This window comes from Schistocerca serialis, chromosome 2 (genome assembly GCF_023864345.2).
Source record: "Schistocerca serialis cubense isolate TAMUIC-IGC-003099 chromosome 2, iqSchSeri2.2, whole genome shotgun sequence".
Lineage (NCBI taxonomy): Eukaryota > Metazoa > Arthropoda > Insecta > Orthoptera > Acrididae > Schistocerca > Schistocerca serialis.
The window spans coordinates 1,162,193,750-1,162,214,220 of NC_064639.1; the positions used below are offsets into that span (position 1 = coordinate 1,162,193,750).

General features: G+C 43.8%; 1 protein-coding gene across 2 annotated transcripts in view; it reads left to right on the forward strand.

The window, feature by feature from the left end:
* The window catches only part of LOC126458625 (cytochrome P450 9e2-like), a 53,443-nt gene that overhangs the window by 17,337 nt on the left and 15,635 nt on the right, over positions 1 to 20,471 (forward strand). For both annotated transcript variants that reach the window (XM_050095792.1, XM_050095793.1), the window contains exons 4-6: positions 10,522 to 10,715; positions 10,819 to 11,011; positions 17,567 to 17,788. In XM_050095792.1, coding sequence (XP_049951749.1) covers positions 10,522 to 10,715; positions 10,819 to 11,011; positions 17,567 to 17,788 — 609 coding nt within the window. The remainder of the gene's footprint in view (positions 1 to 10,521; positions 10,716 to 10,818; positions 11,012 to 17,566; positions 17,789 to 20,471) is intronic.

Below are 20,471 nucleotides of genomic sequence, written 5' to 3' on the forward strand. Positions count from 1 at the left end.
AGTCACAGTTGGTGGCGCTAAGGCCATACTCTTCCTAGACATGAGGTGCTACAGAAACTTGCTAAAAGTTTGCAATTAAATAACTAAAGCACACTTTTAGAAATAATTATCCAGGAAACTTGGATAGCTATTGGGTGGCACGATTTTGAAAAGTGAGAAGCAGGAAAGATTGGAATATACACTCATGGAAATGAAAAGTGTTACACCGTGAAACAGCAAATCTTATAGAGATGTTCATCACTCAACGTGTAGTAAACGATAACGACGGAAGCTGAGGAAATGAACGAAAGTTTTTGCCGCAGCCAAGACCTGAACCTGAATCGGGGTCTTCTTGCTTACTAAGCAGGTGTGCTAGCCGTTACACCACCATAGCAGTATATGTAACCCAGCTGCACGGACTACCAGAGTCCAATGCCCTCCGTAACACAAACTGTAATATATTGATTATTCCTTGCTACTGCAGTGTTATCTTGAAGGTGTGAGAAAGGAGGACAGGCGCTCCAAGGCGAGGAAGCAGAGACGATGCTGAGGGCAGACGAAACTAGGAGAGATGTTGTTACGTGAAGTAAACAGTAAGGGAAGAGCCCTGCGAAACTGCAGACGTCCCCAGACGCGGTCCCAGGGCGTTAGTTACTCTTCAAGGAATCAACAGGTAACTTCATGTGTCTTCTAGACGCTGCAGTAGGTTGCCGCCGTAGAGCTTTGTAACCAACAGGCACGCACTAGTGTATAAAGCCAGCTTGATGTCAGCCCTGAGAACAGCAACGTCAGTAGGCTCACAAGGGTTAGAAAGAGAGCGACAACGCCAAAAACATGTTGATCTAGCGGTCCCTACTACACGGAGCCCGAGGGGCAGGGCTAAATCACGTATAACAATAATGTTGCAAGCCTTATTTGGCAGAGCAGTTACGTTTAGCTTTCAGCTGAACAATGTTGATACCAAATATGGACTTAGAGCAACTGCATTAACATCCCCGCCTTAGGAGCAGTTGAGGGGACCGAACTAAACCGTGATTGGCAGGCGCCTCCAAGAGACCTACGGGACTGGCTGGGTTGCTCTAAGTCGGAAAACAGTGGCTCCCCGCGACTCTTTGAAACCCCCAAATCCCGTATTTTGGCGGAGTTCTCAGTCAGACGATCTGGACGCTGAATCCGCGTCCGTCGACTCCACCCTCGGTCCAGCTCCGCGTAAGTCTGCTCTCTCGCTTGGAGTGCCTCAGTGAACAGTGTCACATTCAGAATGTTTTGCTTGTTGTCTTAAGATGCTGCTAGTGTTTAGTACTGTGGTTAGTATCCACTCCTGGGACTTCTTCAGTGGCTTCTATTGTAACAGTGTTGCTCATGCTTTTTCTAACCCTAGAACTAGCCTGCAGTGAATTAATTAGTCCTGTATGGAGTAAACAACTGTTTCAAAACCCTGTTTGTCCAAGAATCTCCACAACGAGTTCCCTACCAAGTCTCACCATCTGAATTTCTAGTAAATGCCTATACCAGTGTTGGCTCAGATAGAAGAAAACAATCAAACGCCTTCACTGTGAATCGTCCTTCTGCCTTCTGCTGTGTACCGCTCGGGAGCGTAGATTGACCAGTGACCCCTTTTCTCTCTCTCCCACCTATGTCAGGACACGACAGAAGTTCACATCTTCAGCTGAAGGCTTGAACTGAAGTTTGTGTGAGGGAGGGCACTCGACCATGTAGTTAAGGAAGGTTAACTTGCCTTTCTATCACCGAAATTAACTGCCGTCGGGCTTGGCTGGGTAACCAGCCGGGCCTGCCAAGTGCTATTGGCAAGTAGGGTGCACTCAGTCCTTGCGAGACCAGTTGAGGAGCTACCTGACAGAGAAGTGAGTGCTCCGGTCGCGAAAACTGAGAGTTGAGTGACGACCACATGCTCCCCCTACCTGCACTCAGTGACGGCTATCGAGTGAGGAAGACAGTGCGGTCGGTCGGTACCGTTGGGCCTTTCGAGGCCTGTTCAGGTGGAGAGGAATTTTCGTATCCCATACTTGCTCTATAGATAATAAATAAGCGAATGGGGTAGGTCAGTCGAGCATCAGTGTATACCTTAAGGTGTTTTTGCAGTGAACGGAGTCATCCTATTGGAATATGCCATGTGCTGCGCTGGTCACGGAGGGTATGACTACAGCGTTTATCACGATTTCTCCCGTTGTGTCCAGGCGAAACTCTGGCCATAACTCTGAGTTCTTTGACTGCCCAGCAAGATGACACATAGGAACTCTGCGTCATGAAATATTAGTTCAATTTATTACATTGACGAATAAAAGATTTGCTGAACTCTGGCACACTTCTTTGCCACAGGAGTACTGGATAACTTACAAGTATCACTGACTAGCAAAACAACGCTTCATTCACTAATTAACAAACTGTTCTCTTGAAGTACAGTGTTCCACATTTACAGAAATACAAGTCCATCTCAGTCCCTACCCAGTGATGGTGAGTGCTTCATCTGAGGTCACAAGATGGGGTAGCACTCCCCCATGCTCGGCTCTATATTGACCTCAGTATGAGGGCGCTGCAGTGCTGAGTGGGGAGGCGAAGTCTTCAGGAGCTCTTTCTATACAACGTTAAGGATTGCAGCGAGCTCTCACTAATGTCTGTGGTATAGATATGCATTGCCGATTTTGGTGTGGCTCCGCGATCTATGGACGATACCACACCTCCCACATACTGGGAAGCGTCATAAACAATTACTACTTCAGCCCTGTTTTTGTATCCATTTGCTCCCCACACAAGGGAGCAAAACATTTCAACGAGGTGAAGCGGTATGTGGTGAAGAGGTATGCGTATTGATAGTCATTGCTTCTTGTGACCTTTGATCTGGTTAGAACTTTGGCGTCGATCTGACCACCACAGACAGAATGGAGTCTCATCGCTGAACACCACAGAATGACCCACAGTGTCCCACTTGACTCTTGGTCCACACCATGGAATACTGTGATGTCTGTGGTGCAGCGTCATCGGTAAACGACGCTTGTCAGCTCAACATCTCAACCATTTCCTTATTCTGACTTTTGACAGGTAGTGGCACTAATGTGACTGGACCGTGTATGATGTTCCGATCTCCCTCATGCCATGATTCGATATCTGTCGAAGACCTTAAGATGCGATTAACTGCAAGTGCACGTCATGTGGACACGCATTTTCTTGATGCGCACCTGAAAACTTCCAGTGAAGTTAGACACACCCCCTAATCGTCATATAATTACACCATTCATCGTTTGTAGGATTTTTTTGTAGTCACCGTCTCTTCCGGAAGACAATTCCATGTTGCCTGTATATTGGCTTCCAAGCACAAAAAATTTGATTTTCAGTATTACGCGTACTTATTGACCGAATTTAAAATCCCGTCATTATCTACTCATTAAGAGGGATAATCTTGCGTTAACAGTTTAACACAGTAAGAACAGATATAAACTGTGTGTTTGTCTTGATTCAGTGAACCTGCCAGCGGGCGTTATTCACACAGTGCTTGAGATTGTGAGCACTTAGCTGCTTCCAACAAACATGACACCTATTTCAAACTTTTACAGAAGTTTTCTCGCTGCTACCCCCAACAAAACGATGAAAGGGGGAAAAAAATTACCACTTACTACATTTTAGCTTGTCATGCAATCAAACTTCAGCATCGGATATGACGTTTTAATTTATTACATCTTTACTATCGACTCTGTTCGGAAAAAAGTTTGCAAATAGTATCCATATATACCAAGGAATGTACCTACAAAATTATATCATTCTACGACACTTGGTTCAGGAGACATAACGTCAAAAACATGGAGAGGCGCGAAAAACTAGCTTTTGCTTAAAATGGAGTGCAAATTACTCACATTATATTCATCCACTGTTTCATAATGAGAGCACTTAGTGACTTTCAACAAAATTTAAGTATAGCTTCAATCCTTCCATAAGCTTTTCCTCGCTTACATGCTTAGAGTCATAATATTAAACACATTAACTCACTTGTAAAGTAACCCGACGTTTGATGCTGTTTTGTAGATACGAATTCGAGTCTTTAAAGAATCTGGGCCCTACTGCTAAGGACTAAATTACAGTCAACGTATTCCACAGGCATGGAAACACTAGAATAAGGTGCTTGTGTTCGAACAGTTTCATTTCTGTCAGTGCATGTACAAATTGGTTCGAAAGATCTACAAGGGATGCAAAAATGAATCTGTCATCGTAGTACGAATACACTCGAGGGCGGCCTAAGTGTAACTTTTGGTCAATAAAACACTTGATAAATAATATTACGTTCCGGTCTATCAGTTCACCTTCTGAAACTAAAAAGAGAGTGTGATGGATACAGGTTCATACAGGGTGTCTCAAACCTTTAGGGTCAAATTGGAACAGGTGATAGTGGGACCACAACTCATTATACTGAGATAGGGAACCAATGGTCGGAATTGCATATTTATTTTGTTGTGGACATACACAGCGTACACCGCATAACACCAACGTAACTCATAGTGATTATTCAAAGCATGCATGGCAACGGCGTATGAGGTTCTGCTGCACTCGACGATCCCTGGCGTCTGTTGTACCACGAGACAGGTGGCTTGGACACTAACAAGCAGGTCTTCGCCATGATTCTATGGGGGTTTCATACATCGACGTCTTGACGTAACCCCAGAGGGAAAAGTCCAGAAATATGAACTCCGGCGACTGAGCTGATCACGGGGTGGGATCTGCCTTTCAGTCCAACGATGAGGCACGTGTTGTTCAGGTGCTCGAGGACGTCAACATCGAAGTGGGCTGGTGCACCGCCATGTTGAAACCACATCCTTTCGCAGGCGAGGCTACAGTCTCCAAGAATCGCGGCAGTACAAGTCGCAGTAACACCAGGTAACGTGGACCATCCAGACGGAAAGGCAGCGAATAAGACCCTATTAGGAGAACTTGGACAGTGCCCGGCCATAGGTTGACAGAGAATCGTTGCTGCTGGCCAACGGTGTGGTTGGCGCGGGAATTGTCCTCACTCTAGAGATGGCTGTTGCAGCTGTCGAAAACTCCATCACGGATGAATGAGGCCTCATTGTGAACAATACTGCCTCGGGTAATCCACTGACAGAAGTGAACATGGGACTCAAAATCTGTGGGTCCCACTGCCTGCAGACGTTCTTTGATGATAGTGGTTCTACCGTGCGCCCCACGCTGTATCCTTCGAAGTGAGCGTTTCACGGGCAAGTTGAAGGGGTCTTTATTGCTGAGTGGTCGCCCAAAGTATCCAACACCACCCCGTCAAAGTCTGGTGTTGGAACATGCTTTTGGCGGGAACCTTGGCAAGAACGACCCCGCCTCTCGTAAGTTGGTATCCACGGAGATAAACTTCTTCCAATCAGTATGACCCTTGTTGGGAAACCGTACTGCTATACCGGCGCATTAAATGCATGTCTGCCAACTCTCGTGATGAATAACGTCCAATCTTCAACTACGCGTCACGCACTGTACACAGTATTACACCTCACCAAGGATACGTCACAAGGTGTATGATGCGATGGACAACTGAAGCAGGGATAGTGGTGGTCGTGCGGCAGAGGTTAATGTGCCTGCACGATTCTTGTGGTCGTCACCTGACACACACGCTGTAAGCTGAATTGTGTACATTATCCCGGTTTGGTGGTCGTGGGTGTACGCTGTTGATCAGCCGTTGGCTGTTACAGTGTGCAACAGACTCCCGTGATCTTTGCGAGAGTGTAGCAGAACTGCATGCGCCGTTGCAGTTCGTGCATTGAGACTGGCGGCTGTTGCGTTGAACAAATGTTATGAGCTACATCTTTGTTCTGCCATATACACTGTGTACAGTAAAGTGACGAAAGGCAGTGTGGTGGCACCCAGCAGCGTGTCGCACATCCTTTTGTCTGACGTAATGCAGCAACTCAGCATGACATGCACTCAGCAAGTCGTTGGAAGTCCCCTGCAGAAATATTGAGCCACGTTGCCTCCATAGCCGTCCATAATCGCGAAAGCGTTGCCGGTCTTAGATTTAGTGCACGAACTGACCACCCGATTTTGTCCCATAAAGGTTTGATGGGATTCACGGCGGGCGATCTGGGTGCCCGGAAAAGAATGTCCTTCAAACCGGTCGCGAACAGTAGCGGCATCGTCGCATGGAGCACTGTCATCCATAAAAATTCCACAGTTGTTTTCGAACATGAAACACGTAAATAGCTACATTGTGTACAAGTAGCCGAACATAACCAGAGGGACCAGTCCATTCCGTGTAAACACTGAAACGTCCCCTTAGAAAAATTAATGAATTATTGTGCTGATAAACCTCTTACGTTATTTGATTTTCAAACAGCTGAGCAGAACTGAACGTACTCACACATTTCGCTCTTTACCTATTCAGATCAACACTAAACTGAGACACAATATTTTTAGCGCAACGCAATCTGACTTTCAATAATCCCTACAAAAGAATGGCCCTGACCTGCATTAACCTATACCTTTCACAAATCCTTATCTCACAAAAATCTTCGTTACTCGAACTACTGCAATACAGCGAGCGCCACTACTGCCAGCTAAATAAAAGATTCAAACTACTGAAGGCACTAACTACTGATAGACATAGTTAGCAAATGAAAGGTTTTGATAAAGAACAAACAATGTATTTACCTTAATATTGTTCAAAAGTCATCATATATATGTATCAGTTCAAGATATCCAATAATACAAATTTACTCTCTCTGATGGACACACGTCCAGATCATCCGCTCTTAAAATTCTGCCATCTCTCTCCCCACATCCACCACTGCTGGCGGCTCACCTCCAACTGCGCAACGCTACGCGCTGTTCACATTCAACTGCCCAACACTACAATAGCGACTATTCCAACAATGCCAACCAGCCACAACTGCACACAGCACAGTCAGTGATTTTCATATAGAGCGCTACGTGGCGTTACCAACATAAAAACCTAAAGAGCCTACTTCAACACAGCCCAAGTCATCCGCCATCCGCCATCCGCCATCATGCACAGTGCCTTGTTGACAACTTGAGTCCGTGGCTTCATAGGGTCTGCACCTCACTCACTCGAACCCTACTATTAGCTCTTGCCATCTGAAATCGTGGCTCATCTGACCAGGCCACGATTTTCCAGTCGTCTACGGTTCAGTCGATGTGGTCACGAGCCCTAGAGGCGTTGCAAAGGATGTCGTGCTGTCACCAAGGGCGCTAACGTCGGTCGCCTACTGCCATGGTCGGTTAATGCATCGCACGCTGGCCTGACGGATACGCTCTTCCTACGTCCCACAGTGATTTCTGCGATTATTTCAAGCAGCGTTTGTAACATTCCAGGCTTATGGTTACCACCCCTGCATTATATATTACTAGATCAATACCCTTATATCTCCAGCTATAATTAAATTCAATTACTTTTCGATAATAGGAAAAAGGCTTTTAGAAGAATAATAGCAGTGCCAAACAATAGTTGTTACAATACGCTTTGTACCATAAACAATCAAAATCAGATTCAGGTAATTAATATATGGAAACTGTTTAGATAAAAGTATAATATATTCGTTCTCATCATCTGTAAATGGTAGGATTTAAATGTCGAGCGTAATCAATTGCATTATTATAACCAGTAGTACATTTTAGGACGAGTATAAATACTCAGCCTCGAGTATTGTTAGGGCAGATGAGTGTTGGACCCACTAGAGGAGAGATCTGTGCGTACAGCTGAGGTATGTTCTTGGTGCATGATTCAAGTTTGGATTTACAATAGAGCAACTCGTGTGCTGGACATTGTCTAAAACAACATATTACAACAGTGCAGTGACGGATTATTTCGGAGTGTTAAATACACTCCTGGAAATGGAAAAAAGAACACATTGACACCGGTGTGTCAGACCCACCATACTTGCTCCGGACACTGCGAGAGGGCTGTAAAAGCAATGATCACACGCACGGCACAGCGGACACACCAGGAACCGCGGTGTTGGCCGTCGAATGGCGCTAGCTGCGCAGCATTTGTGCACCGCCGCCGTCAGTGTCAGCCAGTTTGCCGTGGCATACGGAGCTCCATCGCAGTCTTTAACACTGGTAGCATGCCGCGACAGCGTGGACGTGAACCGTATGTGCAGTTGATGGACTTTGAGCGAGGGCGTATAGTGGGCATGCGGGAGGCCGGGTGGACGTACCGCCGAAGTGCTCAACACGTGGGGCGTGAGGTCTCCACAGTACATCGATGTTGTCGCCAGTGGTCGGCGGAAGGTGCACGTGCCCGTCGACCTGGGACCGGACCGCAGTGACGCACGGATGCACGCCAAGACCGTAGGATCCTACGCAGTGCCGTAGGGGACCGCACCGCCACTTCCCAGCAAATTAGGGACACTGTTGCTCCTGGGGTATCGGCGAGGACCATTCGCAACCGTCTCCATGAAGCTGGGCTACGGTCCCGCACACCGTTAGGCCGTCTTCCGCTCACGCCCCAACATCGTGCAGTCCGCCTCCAGTGGTGTCGCGACAGGCGTGAATGGAGGGACGAATGGAGACGTGTAGTCTTCAGCGATGAGAGTCGCTTCTGCCTTGGTGCCAATGATGGTCGTATGCGTGTTTGGCGCCGTGCAGGTGAGCGCCACAATCAGGACTGCATACGACCGAGGCACACAGGGCCAACACCCGGCATCATGGTGTGGGGAGCGATCTCCTACACTGGCCGTACACCACTGGTGATCGTCGAGGGGACACTGAATAGTGCACGGTACATCCAAACCGTCATCGAACCCATCGTTCTACCATTCCTAGACCGGCAAGGGAACTTGCTGTTCCAACAGGACAATGCACGTCCGCATGTATCCCGTGCCACCCAACGTGCCCTAGAAGGTGTAAGTCAAGTACCCTGGCCAGCAACATCTCCGGATCTGTCCCCCATTGAGCATGTTTGGGACTGGATGAAGCGTCGTCTCACGCGGTCTGCACGCCCAGCACGAACGCTGGTCCAGCTGAGGCGCCAGGTGGAAATGGCATGGCAAGCCGTTCCACAGGACTATATCCAGCATCTCTACGATCGTCTCCATGGGAGAATAGCAGCCTGCATTGCTGCGAAAGGTGGATATACACTGTACTAGTGCCGACATTGTGCATGCTCTGTTGCCTGTGTCTATGTACCTGTGGTTCTGTCAGTGTGATCATGTGATGTATCTGACCCCAGGAATGTGTCAATAAAGTTTCCCCTTCCTGGGACAATGAATTCACGATGTTCTTATTTCAATTTCCAGGAGTGTAGTTTAAATAGTTTGATTTAATATCGAAAAAGGCAGAATGATATGTGAGTTTATATTCGTACTTTGTTCAGTATCAGTCTTGAACAATGCAATGGACCTCATACACGCGTTCCTATCAAATTACTGCATCTGGACTATTTAATATCGCCAGTGTAGTATGTGCTACCATCGGTTAGCTGTAGTAGTAACAACGAGGCTTATTACGCCGAAGATTGATCATGAGCTCATAAGATACAGGTTTTGAAGTGAATAAGTCTACGTACCTACTTTACTTCAGTTGTGGCAACATCAATCTAGTAATATCCATTATGGTATTCCGTATTTATTAAAGAAGCATATTTTAGATAGTGTATGCAATCGTCGAGGGGCACCGAAGGCTAGATATTCACAAGTATTTAAATCATTTTTTAACTACTCACTAACCGGTGGGACGTTACTTGTTGCTTGTCTGTTAGCACTGACAGCTGTGTGCAAACGCCGCTACTCACCGTCGTTAAGTGAAGGCCGTCAGCCACTGCGCTATCCGTGGTGAGAGGTGCCTGTGATTTGGTACTGTCATCACACTCTTGACACTGTGGATTTCGGAATATTGAATCTCCTAACGATTTCCGAAATTGCATGTCCCTTGCGTCTACCTCCAAGTACCATTTCGCTTTCAAAGTCTGTTAAATCTCGTCGTGCCAGGATAGTAAAGTCGGAAATCTTTTTTCATTAATCAATTGAGTACAAATGCCAACTCCCCCAGTTCACTGCCCTATCACCGTCTGTAGATGTGCATATTCCCCTCCCATGTCTTTTGTCCGCAGCTCGTGGTCGTGCGGTAGCGTTCTCGCTTCCCACGCCCGGGTTCCCGGGTTCGATTCCCGGCGGGGTCAGGGATTTTCTCCGCCTCGTGATGATTATGTGTTGTGTGATGTCCTTAGGTTAGTTAGGTTTACGTAGTTCTAAGTTCTAGGGGACTGATGACCGTAGATGTTAAGACCCATAGTGCTCAGATCCATTTCCCATGCCTTTTGTCACCTTAATGTACGTCCATAACACAATAAATATGCATTTCCGAGAATTGGCTCCATACGTCAATATACTCGATTGTGGACCCACCATCACCTGTTTCAGTCTGTCCCAGAAGCTTTGAGATGCCGTGTGTAGACGAAACATTCTTGGATGCCTCGCGTGATAAATGTAAAACTAGGCTACGGCCTTATTCACTTTTCCGGTTCGTAGCGAGACGTGAGTGTAATTGATCTCGTTTGTTTGTTTTCTTCTGGCAAAGGTAAAACCCTGACACTGGAGATGAAGGACTTCTTCACGCGCGTGACCAACGACATCATCGCGACGACGGCCTTCGGCATCAAGGTGGACTCTCTGTCGGACCCCGACAACCAGTTCTACAGGATGGGCCGCAGCCTGATCAGCATCAAGCCGCTCGTCGGAGTCGGCTACATGATGTCCCCGAGGCTCATGGAGGTGAGTAAGGGGCCCTGCCTGCCTGCCGCCAGCTGTCACACGGGTCTGCCGCGGTAAGACCTCCACTGGGACCAATACTTCTCTTTTGTGTTATGTTGGGCAGTTACTGGGAATTCCGTTCTTCGATCCGAAGACTGTGGGATTCTTCAGGACCATGGTGTCGGACACCATAGAGACGAGGGAGAAGCAAGGCATCGTCCGCCATGACATGATTCACCTGTTAATGCAGTCTCGGCGGGGGGAACTCTCTTCCCCCGATGGAGCGAAGAACGGGGTCAGTGAGAGCAAGGGCAGAGGTAAGTACATACTGTTTCACTGCCAGTAAAAGAGTTCTGTCTGTAGAGTAGGAAACTTCACCGCTGGTTTGTTATATCTCTGCGAAAAGCTTAAGCAAAAGTTGCTTGAACATGAAAATAGACCAGGTTACCTTTTATTCGGAAAGTGTCTGCACTCAGCGACTGTTATGTGGCTTATAAATTGTAGAGTGCAGCAATCAGTCGTCCTTGTTCGGATTTTATTACGCAAATCCAGATTTCGGCTAGTGGCCAGCCATTATCAGTGCTAAAATACAACAAGTAGATAGTCAGGTGATATAATAAAAAGTTACAAGTAATGCCATAACTTATATGGATTGTATATTACATACCACTATTTTCTGTTCACGATGCATGTAAGTCCCTGTTGTTCGGGCGTCAGTCATATTTCTTTCAATACTACTGTATGAAGAAGGTAGGCTGTGTGGAGAACACATCGGCTGGTTGTATGTATGTGAACTATGTATGTAATATTTAAGATGAGTAAAAAAAACTTCAAATTTGCATGGGAATTACAAAAAATGAAACATAAGTAAAATTCTTTAAATTCCTGTCTGACTTATTTCATATTTGCCAGTAAATATAGTAATATACCGGTACATAAGAAATTTCCACGTTCACTCTTTGTGAGTAAGTTGTTTTATTCTTTAAACACCTAAGCAGCTTCAGATACGTAAAACCTTTTTTAAAAAAATTAGTTATAACACACAAGAAAGCTATATGCAACTATTAGAGTTGATCTGATTTAAATGTTTTCATCTTTGTATTATTTTCTCTCTTTATTTACACATCATGACAGGTATGTTGTTCCTCTTATTTACTAAATAGTTCATAGATGGCGCCAAATGTCAGCCAGGTGGATGGTTGATGTAACTTGGCATTCCGTTATAGATGTAGAGGGTACTAGTCTCTTTGTCTCTTTAAACAGATTGTACTTATAAATACAATAAAACCAATACACTGAACTACTGTTATTAACAATGTACATGCATCTGAGCTAACGTACCATGGAGGAAGTTCTGTAGGTTCAATATTATAACGATCATATTCGTACAGTACTATGCTAATGGCTGCTACGTATTGACAGGACAGCATGAGCTACTTCGCTTCCCCTCCGTCAAACATTACACTGTTTCCTAGCAAAAAGTTTTCAAACAATTCCCAGAACAGAGTATTTTATATGAAAATTTATATGAAATAGGTCTCATTTCGAGTTACTTTCCTACTTTTGTGAGCAGATGATGAAACTAATGGGTCGATAAAGGTTGCATAAATTTGTTTACATTCCTAAAAAATATTGTAAGTTAATAATGTTTTTATCTGGGGAAATGAGACGGGTGTATTTTTCCTATAACTACGTTCCCCACCGAAAGAATGCTTATGTGAGAAACTTCATCGCATACGTCTACAACTACGTAGTATACTGCTTGCCTGGACAGTGCATCTCTACACGGTGCTTCTCTGTATTCCGTGCAGCCGTCACTGTAAATTACTCAGTAATGTATTTCAAATTTCAGCAGGTAACAATTCTTCCAGAATAGTTCAAATAGCTAAAAGATCGTTAACATTAATCGTCTTCTTCATCACAAATCTTTCAATTGGTCGGCACCTCTTCTCCTAGACCTATTAGAAACTACTTTCTTCATTTCTGCATTATTAGGGACTACTGCTTATTTTAAATCTTGTCCGTCGCAGTTTCCGCGGGATATCTCCCCTTGTAATGTTCCTTGTAGGACATTAACAAGTAACTGGTTGTGTCGTATTAATTACGAATGCACTGGAGTCTTCTTCCTGGTATTGTCTCCTGTATAGCCTCTCTTCGTCACTTAATTGCAAAATTTCTGGTTGGTATTTTTTTTTTCTGTCCAGTTTATCTTTAGCTTGAGTCTGCACTCTAGCGGTATACCTCAAACACTTCAAGAGATCTCATTTCGGTTTTGCTAATTGTCAGCGTTTCTCAGCCATAAAGTGCTACACTCAAAATTCAGGCTTAGCCACCTTTTCGTCACATCTATACTCACGTTGTTTGAATAAGGAATTTTTATGTTATAAATTATCGTATGTTATCTTATATGCTTTATTTTATTTCTTCAAATTGTAATGTTTATTACTAATAGTGGCAATAGTAAGATGCTATGTTGCTTGATGCAGACTGTAAACTAGACGTAGGACGTAACGTTATTCATAGTAGACTGTAAAGTATCAGTAACAACATTCAACAGCAGTATTAAAGAGTAACATTGAAACCACAAAAAAACTGATTTGTAACGCAGAGTAAACTTTATTTTTCCTTAATTTTTTTTTTTTCAAAGGAACTTTTAATGATGGCTTGAAAACCATTATTTTTGCAGGATTCTTTTTTTTGTAAAACGATTTTGAGAGACCGATTGTTATACAATTGCAGGTAATTTATTTGAAGCCGTTAAGCATTTGGGCAGTACCATATTTAATGTGCCAAATGTCTTAGTTAAAATTTGAAAATGGAAAACCTACACAGAACACTGGAAAGATAAAATTTTTAAACACTGTATAGCTTCTTAAACTTTTTATTGCGTCTGTTACCAAGTTTGTGTAGATGAGAAATGTTGTTAGCAGCATATTCATAATAGTAGGTTGGAACACTGAATATAATACCACTGTTTTTATATAATCGAGTTTTAACTGGTTACTGGGCATCACAAGATTTGCTTATATTTAATGAGATGACAGCTAATCATATCTTGGTGTTTGATGCTCTAAAATAGACATGGTAGCAGAAAAAAGTAGGACGGAATGTTTGCTTTTATGATACACAAAATCTTTTTAATTTATTTGCCCAATCTTGTTTTGCCTCCGCTGTGCTATCATCAGGTCTTCCTTTTACTATAAATATGGAAGAATTATAACTCGTAATAAGGCCAATGACGACTGGAAAAATAGGGATAACAGATTTGTCATTACTATTATAATTTTTTGCTCGGCTCATCAGATAGTTCCGGCCAGACAGTGTGTGTGTGTGTGTCATTTGCGACAACGTGATGTTGTGGTACGAGTGTCGGGGTTGAGCGAAATCCCTTTCAGTGTGGTTATGGTGCGAAAATTTTGCCGAGTATAACATCTTCAGTACCTACGAAAATATTCAAACAACAGCTTCACTGAAGGAAATTTGACTTTTTGTAACCGCCCTCTTAAAACAGTATATCTTTTCAGTTGACTCGCTCTCTACGAAAACTGATGAATGTCTTCTGAACGAAGCAATCTTGCAGCTAACGCAAAAAGTTGCAACAAGAGCAGTAAAATGTTTAGACCTAATTTTCCAGTCACCACTCATATTGCTAGCGTATTTAACAATTTCAAGTATGCAGTAAGAATAATGACCTACTGAAGGTGCCACAGAGGCGCTGAAACAGCCTTGGAAAAAGTAATTAAGAAGAATGAGTGTTTTTCACAAACAGACAGAACCAGTCCGCTAATGGGATAACAACATGGGCCGGTCTAGGGAGATCGTATTTTCAATCTTATTGTTTCAAATATGTGGCGACAATCAAATGTAAGAAGGAAGTAATCTGGTAAAATGCAAAGAAGGAAGAAAAGTTCTGCTTTGTAATAAACTGTACAGGGATGAAATGCGAGAAAATCTGGAGGAGAAAATACAGCCAGTAAAGAGTCGCAAAAGGTGTATGATGAGTATACCGACACTATTGAAAACTAGTCTGGTAGTACATAAATTGTTGATTGCAAAGAAAAACTGCTTTCGAATCCTAACATTGGGTAACTACCTGGAGCCCATAACTGAAGTTGCTAGTGTCGACCAATTACACTCTCTGTGGAAGAAGGAAGTGTCGTCACTGTTGTGTACATAGTTCCGCGCAGTCAGCGCGTACACAACTTTCCCCCTAGAGCGCGCCCCGCTGAGCACAACAGCGCAGGCGCAGCGCTCGTCCGTCTCCGCACTACGAGATGGCGCTGTCTTAGAGACGGACCAAATTCTGCTTTTTTTTTTTTTTTTCTTTATTGTGATTTCATTCCCCTGCCCCATATGGGCAGGGGAGGGCTGTCAGCAGCACAATCCGCCGCTCTTCAGCCGAGTGACACAACAACTAAAACAAAAAGAAAATAATACATACATAAGGAGATAAAAAGGGGAACATAAAACAGAGTAAGGGGAGAAAATGGAGGTAAAAAGACATGGACATGTAGACGTTCGTGGGGGACAGTTAAAAAAGTCACCAGAAAGTTAAAAAACACAGTTGGCGATTCTTAAAACACAGAGAAGATACTGGATGCGCATGCACAGGTTAAAAGTTGGCCACAGTATTAAAAACACTCCAAAACAACACACTTAAAACCCACTTGGAGCACACACGACGAAGAATAAAACTACCAGTTGGGACCTGCCGAGGGAAAGGTCAGAGAGGATGGAAAAGGAGGGGAGAGCATGGGGCAGCTGGGGAAGCGGCGGGATGAAGAGAGGAGGGGCAACCGTGTGTTCACGAAGAGGCAGGAGACACGTGGGGCGGGAGAGGAAAAGGGAAGACAGGGCAGGAGGGAGCGCAGAGACACTGAAAGAAGGGGGAGTAGGAGGGGAAATCCGCTCAGAAGGAGGGAGGGGGAGGAGAGGGAGCCCCGAGGAGGAGGCAGGAAGAGGGGGTTAGAGTTGGTAGGAAGAGTAGAAATTCTGCTTCCGCCGATCCGCGTATTAATATGTAACGCAGCCAATGAGATTGCTGCTAACGTAGAACCTTTTCTCCTCGTGGATCACACTCGCGCAGTGATACCTGAACGCTCGAGGTATTATAACGAGTGTACAGACCTCCGATTAGTCAGTCTGCATTTGTCTGCACCAGTCTGTACCAGTCTGCATTAGTCTGTACCAGTCTATAGTCAAGTTTCAGTCTGCGCCTAATAATATTACCATATTCCTGCAGATAGCCATGAAGAGAAATGTATAGACACTTTGTCAAGTATCAGAGATATGTGGGAATAAGATTAACGTACCAAGACCAAAGGAACTTCAGATTGTCAATTGTAAACAGCATCCAGAATCAAGTTACGTAATATCTATGATTTTTTATTATTTTAATAAATGTGTGTGAAAATTAATCAAGTTCTGTTTAAAGTTGGCCACCGTCTGTCTGCTATTCTAAGCGTGCAAGTGGCAGAAGATAAACACGCCACGATGAGACCACGAGACATATTGCTGGCACTCGCCTACTTCGTTAGAGCGACAAGTCAGATAATCTGATGGTGTGAGTACCGAAGGTCTTACAGCACGCACACCACAGTCACCTAGATGTGGCTGACAATGGGAAGACGCCTGGCGTACAACTTTTGAGCAGGCGACGCGGCAGTGTCCTGTTCCAAACCCGAAACCTGCAGCCGCGGTGTGACGGAATGTGGTAGTATTGACAGGAATCTAGCCTACTGGTAAATCTGGCAGGCCTCCTCGGCATTGTTCCACGCAACAAGGTTACGTGTCGGCGTAGCGTTTCACCCACCTCCCTTTTCTCGCTAGTAACACGAGTACGCCATTACAGCCTGTGTATGCCCTTTAAGTCTCTCTGCCGCACTGTTCGCTTGCAGAGTGTAGACGCAGAACGACAAACGAATACGCTTTGGAACAAAATTCACACATCGCATAAAGTAAAAGAGACACTTTTCGCAGGGTAGATATTCTTCCGAATTAAGAGACTAAACGCCTCAGTGACTCCAAACACTGGCGTACAACTTGTAACCTCCCCACAAAAAATATAATATGAATAATATTCACATTTAGTGTAACCTAGCAACAGTTTATTATTCCGTAACCTACCAATAAATAACGTGACTAACCTCTCAATAAAATTGTGGCTCACTTATAACCTTTCAATAATTGACTGTGAATTTAAACTGGTAAATTTTGGACGTCAGCAGTGCTGCGTCATGGCCCTGAAAGATCATTCTGAATAAATTGAAAATTCTTACCTCAATAAGGTCGCCGGATAACCCGTATATATCTGCTCCCATAAGAAATTTTTCTGGCACAGCCCAGTGCAATGCTGGCCGATAGAGTTTTCATGTATAAAAGGAAACAACCGATTTTTCTTTACAATAATCAGGATGACCATGGATTGGAGAAATTAGTAAAATCTTTCAATTGAGTTGAATGATTGTCAAAAGTAAATTTTTATAAGAAAGATTATTATTAAGAGATTTCTTTTTAAAACATTTACATGGGACTTGATATAACAACAGTACATATGCGCGAGGCTGCTTTTACCTACGCTCAGGCTCCGCCATCGCTCCACACGACCGGCCCAGCCAACTCGATACACCAGACTGCTCGCTAGCTACTACTTACTCCTACTGACTCTGCTCTTACTGCATACAACACTGCTCTCTGGTCTGAGATTCTCTTGTAGCTTACATATCGCAGGCAGCGAGTGAGCAATCCATCAAAATTACATCTGCTCGAGTGCGCTAGCAACAAATTCCTTAATCATGGACCTCTTACAAACTTCTTCTGTCGTTAGTGTTTATTTACTAACAATACTGTTTCGACTGTTGCTGTGGTGACAGAACTGAGTGAGGACGACATAGCGGCGCAGGCGATGCTGTTCTTCTTCGGCGGCTTCGACACGGTGGCCACGCTGATGATGTTCCTCAGCTACCTGCTGGCCACCCACGAGGAGGTGCAGCGGCGGCTGCAGGCGGACGTCGACGCCCTCATGCAGAAGAGCGGCGGCCAGCCCAGCTACGAGCAGGTGGTCGGCTGCCAGTACCTCGACATGGTGATCTCGGGTGAGAACCACGTGTGATCGTACTCTCTCACAACAAATTACTAGCGTAACACTAAGTGTGTTCAGAACTTAACAGGAAGTTTAAAATTTCACATGTTATGTTAGTCCGATACGACCTAGTTTTTCGTTGTTATGTTGAAGAGCATGTCTGAAAAGTACCTGCACAGCGTTACCCGGCAAGCGACCTTGCGGTGAATGGTGGAGGCTACTTTGTGTACCACTGTAACTTCTCTCCCTTTCTGTTCTAGTCGCGAATAATTCGCGGGAAGAGCGATTGCCGGTAAGGCTCCCTGTGGGCTCGTTGGTCTTTCCAGGAGACATAAATCGGAGGAAGCAACATATTGGTTGACCCCTCTGGGGACCTACGCTCCCGGAACTCTAGCTATTGTAACCTCCCCAGAAAAATTTAAAAGACAGAAATAATAAATGAATGGGAGCCAAGTGTAACCTTTCCACCGAAATTTAAATGACAAAATTTAATAGAAATGGGAGCCAAACGTAACCTCCCTAGCAGTTAAATATAATGACAATAAAAATGAGAATCGCAATCTGACTCATGGTGTAAGCTGTCACGAAAATAATGAAAAACAATTCAATGCTAATGAGACTTCAGTGACAATGTAAACTCAATTAAACCGAAATATCGGTCTTTGGCCCTGTGCAAAAAATCATAATTAATTTCTTACCTCATTGAAACTGCATGTCAAATTTCTGCTCTTATTGTTGGCCACGGCTTGGAGGAACTGCATTGCAAGTAATATTTTTTTTTTTTTTTGAAATTTAATTGAAACTTTTCTTTAAAGGAAATGGAAGGAAATCATTCGTTCAATTAAATAGTTCTTTTGTTAAAAATATTGCTTTGAAATCAAAATTATTATTGGGGCACTTGTTGAAAATTAATTACAATAAATAAACTTTACATTATCTGATGGTTACCTTAATAACAATATACCTCATTCAGCATCTTGACCAGAGACCCATGTCGACGCCTGCGACTGCGTCCCGCTCGCGACCGTAACAGGACTAGACCACTACTGCCGACAGACTACATCACACAACTGCACTGGGCTGCTACTACCGACATACTGCACTGCTCACAGACTGCCCACTGACAGACTGCTCGCAACTGTACTGCACGACTACTACCGACCGACTACTGGACGCAACTGAACTGAGCTACTGCTACCGACAGAGTACTGCTCGTAACACTCGCGCGGTCAAGCACATACTAGCCACGATAAAAGGCTCTCTGGTCAAAGATTTTAACGTGCCTCACCATCGCTGCTACGTTACATACGTGTTTCATAACCCTCCACTGGGGGGGCAAAAATTTGGCAGCGATGGTGAGTCATTTGGACTTGCCAAGTGCGGCAAAATTTTTCTTTAATTAGTCAACTTGTACAATTTACAGAATATTTAGATACATGAATTAAATGTTGGGCATATGCACCGAGTAAAAAACATTTCAGACAAAGACAAGATATGAGTACAAAACATAGTAGCAAATCAGAAAACTGTATGTACAAATTATTTGACAGATAACAAAGTGCACACGCACTGAAAAAATTCTTTAGCATTTTCAGAACAAATCAACAGAATGGCAGAAAATCATGTTAACAAGTGACATGAGTGTACTCGCACTGGAGTTGAGAACATATCAGCAAATGACGAAATGTATATACAATGAGTAACAAATGACATACGTGCATAATGAACATATCAGGAAATCATAAAAGGTATACAGAATGAGTACAAATCATATTGAAAAATGAGAAAAGTGCACAGGCACTGAAGTTCAGTAGAAAACATATTAACGCATAATATAAGTGCACATGCACTGTAGTTCAGAACATATCATCAAAATAAAAATGTATATACAATATAAAAGACGAGAGTGTACATATACTGTACTTCAGAACAAATCGAAAAAATGTCTTTAGCATTTCCACAACAAATAAACATAATGGCAAAAAATCATGTCGGCAAGTGTCATAAGTGTACTCGCACTGGAGTTCAGCGAATGAAAATAAAAAATGTACAACCCATGAACATAAATGATGTTAGTAAAAAATGATCTTCACTATGTGACAAGAATTAGGATAGGAAAGGGAAGGATTGCATCATGGTTGTAGCACTTTAGATTGCACACAGCTGTTCTGAAAGTCCATATCTTTCCACAGAGGTACAACACCAAGTGACACAATTTGAAGTTCTTTTCCCATCAGAATTTATCAGCGTACCCAAGACACTGAACTGTCGTAGTAATGTTCCATGTTTTCATTTTGGCAGTACACTAGGTACACCAAACAGTGCGACCATAATAACGTCTTCATCGCTCACAGTGGTGGACAGCATGTCGTGTCAACACCATGCTCTTACAAGGCACACCAACGTAGAATTAGTGCAAAAACCAAATATAGTGCTCCATGATCATGAGGATGGACAGGACAAATCGACATTGCAGTAATTCAGGGTAGTTAGCTCATAAGGTGAAGGACATTAAGTCACATAATATTGAGAATTACAGTAGTAGTTTGCGGCATTCATAGATTAGTTATTGAACATTTCTGTACCATGTCTTTAGTATTACAGAATAATGTTCATAAAATTAAATTATTGGCATCATGGGTAATCGTATTACAATAAACAGTGGCAGTCCTTGGCCAGTTACAAAGCATATTCAG